Source organism: Silene latifolia, chromosome 7 (assembly GCF_048544455.1).
Source record: "Silene latifolia isolate original U9 population chromosome 7, ASM4854445v1, whole genome shotgun sequence".
In the NCBI taxonomy this organism is placed as follows: Eukaryota; Viridiplantae; Streptophyta; class Magnoliopsida; order Caryophyllales; family Caryophyllaceae; genus Silene; species Silene latifolia.
This window is the reverse complement of record NC_133532.1, coordinates 58,891,858-58,900,953: the sequence shown is the minus strand read 5'-3', so window position 1 is coordinate 58,900,953 and position 9,096 is coordinate 58,891,858. Positions and strand designations below refer to the sequence as shown.

Sequence of the window (9,096 nt, the reverse complement as noted above, 5' to 3'; positions counted from 1 at the left end):
TAATTTATGCAATGCAATAGTAATGCAACCAAGCTTATAACCCTCAAACTCAAGTTGAGTAGACACACCAGCGACAGGCCTGCAGTACCCGCCTGAGGCCTTACACCACCATGAAAGTATATAAACGGTGTCTGTCAGAATAAATCTGAATACGTCACCCGAAGACTCTTACCACGACGTCTGCTAGTAAGTTTATAATAAATCACCGGCTCTTACCCTGATGTCTGCGAGTAAGTTTATAATACATCACCCGAAGGCTCTTACCATAATGTTTGTCAGTAAGTTTATAATACATCACCCGAAGGCTCTTACCGTGATGTCTGCCAGTAACTCAAATGACCAATGCATGTATCATACCAATGAATGCAACCATGATTATAACAATCTGTAACCAATCATAGAAATAATAACCCTACCCAATCAATTGATCAAATATGCATAAAGCTCATATAGTCGAGATAGAACAAGTAAGATAGTCAAGTAGAATTGTTATCCTACCTTTTCAACAAATCTTCAATAATCAAGCAACTTCAGCAATTAACCAATTAGAAGTGTTCCTCCACCAAATCTTCCCCTAATCAATATAAATTACATATAATTATAATCTAACAATTTTACTTAAATTAAGATGTAAAAACTACCCAACAAACACCACAAAACCGCTCCATAAGAACGCCCCCTTTACGTCGGTCAAACGGTGGTTAAATTGATCGGTCAACGCCGGTCAACGGTTAGATGTCTGGGTCAACAGTGGTCACAGTGGTTAAGGGGTTGGTCAACGACGTTAATAAAATAAGATTAATTAATTATAAGACGGTTTTGCGAGTTACATACCTTTAGATCCTAAGATGATGAAAAGATGAACAAACCTTCCTTAGTTTTCTTTCTTTCTCTTAAACTCTCTCTATATATATTTTGTGATTTGTAATTGTGAGTAGTAGAATATAAGGTGATAGGTGAAGGGAATATATATAGTGACAAGGGAAGTTTATAGGAAGTTTCTAAGCCGTAAGATATAATAATAGAATATCTAAGCTGGGTGGAATAAATAATAATAATAATAATAATAATAATAATAATAATAATAATAATAATAATAATAATAATAATAATAATAATATAATAATAGTAGTAATAATAATAATAGTAGTAATAATAGTAATAATAATAGTAGTAGTAATAATAATAATAGTAGTAATAATAGTAATAATAATAATAATAGTAATAATAATAATAATAATAATAATAATAATAATAATAATAATAATAATAATAATAATAATAATAATAATAATAATAATAATAATAATAATAATAATAATAATAAATAGTAATAATAATAATAAAATTGAGATGTTTAGGAATATTCTAAGAAAGTGTGGAATTAGGAAAGAGTATATATCAATGTGTAACATCACTTAGCGAGCTCAGTTTTACGCACTGATTTTCAAACAACTGCCATTTCTTCGTTACTTATCGGAAATAAGCTTGTGACCATGCGTTGGAAAGCTAAGACAATAAGCTTTCACTTCAAGTTGAATCACCTTCATAGAAGATCTACAACTCTAGATATGACCGTTTGAAAATGTCCCTAAAACAAGTGATTACATTTCCAAGTATGACAAATTTGTGCAAGCTCTCTATTAGTCTTTCATAGTCTACCTTGTACTCAGGCACACATCAAAGGTCCCATAGCCTTAGAGTATGAGGGGTATACAATAACCAAGACCCGCACCTAAACCCAAATTGTATTTAAAGGATTCATACTTGACCCATATCTTTGGGTCTGAAAATGGGTCCTGCTATACGTCGTCGACATTTTACTAATTATCGTCGACAATTAATGTAAATTTCCAAGTTTGCCCTCCATATCATAACTCCATATCCGTCTCACCAAAATGCAATTTCCGTCTCAAAACACAAATGCAATTTCCATCTCACTAAAACACAAGTTACCATCTCACTAAAATATTTCAAACAAAAAAAGAAGACGGGTTTTGTAATTAACAACATGAACGGGAATGATTTTAACAACGATTCCAACAATAAAGCTAGTAACGAGGTTAGTTTACGATTTAGTTTTGTTAAAAATTTATGTTTTATTATCGATTGAATCCCGAATTAGGATAGATGCCATGAATGTAGACGGAATTATGATAGAATTCGTGACGGATTTTTGTTGAAAATGCATTCAAAAAAAAAAAAAAAATAAGACGATTTGGGCCTGGACGAAGAGAATTTTCGTCCAGACCTGGTGTTGGACGAAAAAATCTTTCGTCCACTATGGGCCTTGGACGAAAGAATTTTTCGTCCAACACCAGGCCTGGACGAAAAATTCTTTCGTCCAAGGCCCATAGTGGACGAAAGAATTTTTCGTCCAGGCCTGGTTTTGGACGAAAAATCCTTACGTCCAGCCCAATTCGTCCTATTTTTTTTTTCTTTTTTTTTTGCTTCCATCTTATATATATATTTTTTTTTCCGACTCGTTTTGTATAAAACAATTAAAATAATTAATTCCCGTCTTTGTATTATATTTTTTTATTTTGTATTTTTTCCGACTCGTTTTCTATAAAACAATTCAAATAATTAATTACCGTCTATATATTTATTTTTTATTTTTTCCGACTCGATTCGTAGAAAATAATTAATTATTAACTAATTTATCGAAATGCGTGCGCAGGTGAATAACGATGGAGACGGTATTGATTACTCAGATCATTTTACGACTACTTTGTACTTTGCATCAAGTCTGGAAGCGTTTAATTGGGCATATGAGATCGGACTTCGACTCGGGTTTGGTATAAAAAGAGCAAGCAACAAGAGAGTTGGTCGTAACTCGAATTTGAGACAAGATTATTTTGTTTGTCGGATGGGCGGAAGAGGTCCCGTAAATAAGGATGCCGATTCTTTAATGAGGGGTAACACGGCTACCGCGTGGTGCAAATGCAAATTTTCAATGAAAGTTATTGAATTAGAAGAAAATAAGTGGAAGCTTGTGATGAGATACGGGTTTCATAATCATGCTTTAACGTTGTATTGTGACGGCGACAGATACTTTGCAAAGTTTGATGAAGAGGAGTTGGCTTATATCGATGCCCAAGTTAGAGCTCACGTTAGACCGGCAATTATTAGTGCGGGTTTGCATCAGCGGAATCCGGAAAAGTCAAGACCTAATCGGCGACAAATCTACAATCGTTCTCAGAAAGTAAGGGCCGAGGAAAGAGATGGGAGAAACCCCAAGACAATGATGTTAGCACTTGCGGTTCAACATAAGTACGTTCATTATTGGGTCACTGATCAGGAGACCGATGAGCTAACCCACGTGTTCATGGCTCATCCAGAAGCCGTTAAGATGTTTCGATCATACTATTATGTGGTACTGATCGATTTCACGTACAAGACAAATGAATACCGTCTTCCGCTTGTTGAGATGGTTGGAGTCACACCCGTCGGGAAGAGCTTTGTCATCGCGTATGCTCTTGTGACGCATGAGTCCGAGGATGGATATCTGTGGGTCCTACGAAAACTGAAGGCCCTTCTCAATGATGTCGTTCAACCTAATGCTATTGTTACTGATTGCGAGGCAGGTTTGTTGAACGCGATTCCCACTGTTTTTCCGGATTCGTCTCACTTGCTATGTCTTTGGCATATATATTCTAACGTGGAGACGAAAGTACTTGATATCATGGGTCAGGATAGTTGTGCTAAGCACATAACTTGTAACTTGTTTGAAGCGGTTGTCGAGGCGGAGACCAAAGATAAGTTTAATGTGGCGTGAGGCAATTTGGCAAGGCAATGGGCGGGAGTGGCGGCTTATATTGAGAGGCAATGGTTCCCGCACTTGGAAAAATGGGCCAAGTATAGAACGAACAAGATAACTCATTTTGAGAACACTTCTACATCCCGGGTTGAGTCGGCTCATGCGAATTTGAAGAGATGGCTGAATAGCGCGAAACTGGCCGTTGATAGCATCTGGATTCGGTTTCATTCTTTGATGGAAGCGCAACATGTTGAGATCCGACACTCATTGGAGTTATCTAGATCGAGGCGGTTGACGGGGATTCAGCGATTATTTTCGAGACTTTCCTATAAAATATCAAAGAATGACATCATTGAATTGCGTGAAGAATTCGAAAGAGGTGCCAAGATGACGGAAGATGCCTTGATGATCGATTGCGGTTGTGTAAAGGTTACTACACTTGGTTTGTTATGTGCTTGTTCACTTCATCGCATTGCTAGAAATGGATCTCGGGTCCCTGTTGATGTGTTACATGCATTTTGGAGGAAGTTGGAGTACGATGGTTCCGAGGCAATGTCGGCTTGTGACGATTATCGATTGGAGGAGTTATTCGATGAAATTCGGAATGCAGATCCGAGTATGAGATCATCGATGTTCGATGCCCTTTACTCTCAGATACATCCGGAAGAGGAGGATGTAAACGAGCCTCGGGTGAACGAGAACCCTAGAGGACGTCCGAGTAGGGGAACTCGTAGAGATCCGTCCGCCGTTGAGCATGCACGGGTTCGGGTTCGAGTAGGCAGATCTACGCCCCAAAGAAACGCGTCTTCCCAACGAACTCCGTCTATTACTCCCCGTTCAACTCCGACGGTTCCTGTTACTCCGTCTACTACTCCCCGTTCGACTCCGACGGTTCATTTTACTCCGTCTAGTACCCCCCGATCCACTCAAACGGGTCCCGATACACCGTCTACCACTGCTACCACAAGTACGAGGAGTTTCGGCACATCGTATTGCGCACCTCTTGAGGTAGACTACACTATTGGCCATTCGAGGTACTTTCCTTATCTTCACTTTTTGCCTTCCTGGTTTCACGAGCATCTCGAAGCGTGGTTTAACCCTTCCGGAGACGGTCATTGTGGTTTTCGAGTTCTCTCACATGCTGTTCGGGGTGACCAATCTCATTTCACGATGGCTAGAATGGATTTACTTAGGGAAATCCGTAGTCCCCTTTACCGTGATCATATTTATGGCCCAGGGAGATTTGATGCGGAGGTAAATAGAATTACATTTATAGATCAGATACCGTGTGGCTCGGGTCATTGGATGGACAGTTTCGATCTATATGGTTATGCTACGATGTACAATTGGGTGATATGTTGTATTTCTTCATTTGACGATCAAGAAGGTCACCGACATTGGAATGGTAGTTATACTTATTTGCCTTTACGAGCCCCCACCGGAGTACGTACCCATATGGTGTCTTATGGGTATTACATGCGGGAAACCACTATTTGCGGCTCCGGGTACGCCCCTTGTCACCTATGCCTCCAATAGCCCCTTGTTGGGTACATGATGAAAGCGTAGCTCATTATAATGGCATGTATCGACATCAGCTATCTTTATGGCGCAGTTTCGCGAGTTGATCTTAGCTTTTATTTGTCCGATTATTGTACCTTTTATTTTATATATCCGAATATTGTACCTTATATTTTATTTATCCGATTATTGTAGTTTATTATCCTCTGCATCCGATTAAATGACTTAAAACGTAATTTAATTAAAACATTCCTTAAAACACAATTTGACATATTTTAATTAAAACATTCCTTAAAACACAATTTGACATAATTAAAACATAAACCACTTAAAGCATAATTAAAACATACTATAACCCAAACCCCAAACCCTAAACACCAAACCCCAAACCCTAAACCCTAAACCCTAAATCCTAAACCCCAAACCCTAAACCCTAAACCTCAAACCCATACCATAAACGATTATTACTTAAAACATAACATAATTAAATAACTACCGAACTTAATTATCTTCCGATGATGAAGATGACGATTCCTTATCTTCTTCATGATCTTGAATCTCAATTTCTTCAGGTTGGGTAGACATATATTGAGTCAACAAATCATTGATGTAGAGATAAAGAATTCCTTGGTTGGGCATTCTACCGGCACATAAGTCTGATAGTCTTGGGTAATCGATCACGGTGAGAATGCGCTTAAAATATGTAAAGATATCACTTCTTAACCTGCGAAACTCCCACATCTTCTCGTTTAGTACTTCATCAGAAACAACCTCATCTCTAACTGCTGGAGTTAGAACATGATCCGGGTTTTCGGCTAAAATTATACAAAGGCTACCAATTGGAGGCTCTTCAAGCATGTGCCATACAGTGTCACTGGGAACCACTGATTCAAGACGCTCAATTAGAATTGGTAAATTTTGAACAATTAGATCGATTCTTATTTGATAAACTCTGATTTTTTGAGCATTTGTGAGAACCATTTTAGTATTGTAGTGAGTGAATAGGATTGGATGTTGTGATTGAAATTGACATAGAATGGCCTATTTATAAGCTATTAATTGTAATGACTATTTTTTAATTGTAACGGCTATTTTTGAATTGTAACGGTTATTTTGAATTATAACGGCTATTTTTGAATTATAACGGTTACTTTGAATTATAACGGTTTTTTTGAATTATAACGGTTATTTTGAATTATAACGGCTATTTTTGAATTATAACGGTTATTTTGAATTATAACGGCTATTTTTTAATTATAACGGTTACTTTGAATTATAACGGTTTTTTTGAATTATAACGGTTATTTTGAATTATAACGGCTATTTTTGAATTATAACGGTTATTTTGAATTATAACGGCTATTTTTGAATTGTAACGGTTATTTTTGAATTGTAACGGTTATTTTGAATTACAACGGTAACATTTTCCCTATATAAACATCTACATATTGTTGTATTTCTGAACTCATCTTCAACTTTTTCTATTTTCCAATCATTTTCATCTTCTTCCATTTTCTTCTTCAACTCTCTACTTATGTCAACATCATCCTCAATGTGGGGAAACCACCCAATTGAAGGCCTTGATTTTAAGAATCAAATTTGCAATCGTTGTCAAAGAAACGCTATCATCAAGATTTCCGGGTCAGTTACTAATCCGAAAAAAGCGTATTTTAAGTGTGTACCTTGCGATCATTTTGTGTCGTGGTTGACTGAAGATCATTTGACAATAACAAAAAGGTTGAATATAGCATGTGAAGATGAAGGTGATGATGCATCAAGTGGAAATGTCATGAAAGAGCAAGTGATAGGTATAAAAAAGGAGATTTCGGAAATGGCAAGGATGACGAAGTTTTATTTCAAGTGTATCTTGTATTTGTTTGTTTTCATTATGTTGGCCATTGTCATGAAGTAGTGAGTATTTCCAGAAATGTATGAATTTGCATCAGTTGCTATGTATTCAAGAAATTTAAGAAATTTTAGAATTTAAAACCGTCATGTTTTTTGAATTAAACAAGGTTCAAATAGTTAACTAACATAATCATCCAACATAAAAAATGTCTTCAAAAACGTACAACATAAATGAAATAAAAAAAAACTAGTCTCCCGACTACTGATCATCCTCTTCCTCGCTATCAGTGTACACACCATCTGATCTACGCTGAACACGATCACCGGGTGTTTGACGAGGTCCTCTATTACGTATAATCTCCCTAGCCCTCTCAACAAATGGATCGAAGTTCTTTATCATATTGCGGAAATAGGCAAGTTGTTTCTTGTCATCGACAATCTTTCCGGCTTCGGCCCACTGAAACATTACAGCACGTGCAGTCTGCAAATTGGCAAAAACAACTAAAACATTATAAACATTATCCCCGAACAGTAAGAAAGTTAAACAATTATTACAACAATCGTAAGTAAAATTATTACCTCGCGGGAATATCAAAATCATCCCGTGGCGCGGGGCATCATGGTGGTCGGGATCAATGATCAACGGGTGAGAATTTCCATTATACCAAGCCTCATAATCTGGCGCCGTCTCACCCGGAAACTAATCGGTCTCGATCTACGAGAAATGTGAACCACGTGATCCGCCAAAGAATCCCAAAGATGATCGGTCTCCGCAACCCCAACCCTAACCTCGTACCCTATCCCCGAAGCAGAACGATGCGCTACCAATCTCATAATGGGATTGGGTATGATCTCGCACATACTCAAACCGTCGTAAACACCGATCAGCCGGGTACGGCTTGGCTATGTCCATGAAACGAACACAACCGCAAAAAAGAGTACGAGGATGATATTCCTCCCGACGCGGCCCGTACGGATCCCACCTAATGGAAGTATAAGTAAGCCCATCTAACAACCTCCGATACTCCAACAATTTCTCCGCATTTTGAGCGAAGGGACCAACGGATCTCCAAGAACACGACCGAGGCTGAGTAGGGTCAATTACCGAAGGTGGACCGGGTCTGAACATAGGAAAATACTCATAGATCCACGATTGCAACAAAGTCAAGCAACCACCAATAGTCTTCACACCAAAGACGTGAAGCCATACCCAACCTGTCGGTACATGAAGGCTAGTACACCGCTCTCCCCAAGCGTAGTGGTGTACACAATCAGTATCATACACTAAAGGAAACAACTGAGGACGTAACCTATCACCTGATTTGTCGACAAAAAGTGTCGACCCCAACACTGCAGCCAAAAACCCCTGAGCAAAAACAACATCACAACTAGCTGCCGCCATGTCACAAAATACATCTACCAATATACCCCCACTCTTGTAAATAGGGACCTTCTTACTAGGGTTTAACGGCAACCTCAACTTGTCTGATGAAATCCCAAAGAAGCCACAAACAAACATAAGGGGATCCGCCAACTTCCCGTCATTATTCTCCACCTTACAACAGTTACCATCAACCCGAACACCTAAGATCTGCGCAACATCGTGAAGGAGTATGGACATCTCCCCAAAAGGCATGTGAAAGCTGTTGGTGTCGGGTTGCCATCTCTCAACGAAAGCAGAAATAAGGGGCATGTTAAAATGCTCAGCCATGGAATCTAATAGGTGAGAAAGACCACTACCGTAATAAATAGTCTGAACGGCCGGAGGTAGTTCCCAACAACTCAACAACCTCGTCTTACCAAACCGGTGGTAACCCGTCAAAACTGGTCGACCGACCTCATTAGGAGTCGGCCATAAGGTGTTGGCAATGTGGCCCCCAAAGCTAGGAATCACGTGGGGAAACATCGGTCCACCCGGAACACGATGATCGATCAACCAAGAGACATCCTTACCCGACTTCTTCTTCTTC

The 9,096-nt window shown here is 38.6% G+C and overlaps 1 protein-coding gene across 1 annotated transcript; it reads left to right on the top strand.

Moving 5' to 3' along the window:
* The first annotated feature begins 2,668 nt into the window (after positions 1–2,668).
* On the top strand, positions 2,669–3,778 carry LOC141590132 (protein FAR1-RELATED SEQUENCE 5-like). The gene has a single exon (XM_074410743.1). It carries the CDS (start codon positions 2,669–2,671, stop codon positions 3,776–3,778), a length of 1,110 nt encoding a protein of 369 aa, XP_074266844.1.
* The last annotated feature ends 5,318 nt before the right edge of the window (positions 3,779–9,096 follow it).

Bases quoted from the DNA above. Each gene is read 5' to 3' on its own strand.
- LOC141590132 (XM_074410743.1), top strand. From the start codon at position 2,669: ATGCGTGCGCAGGTGAATAACGATGGAGACGGTATTGATTACTCAGAT.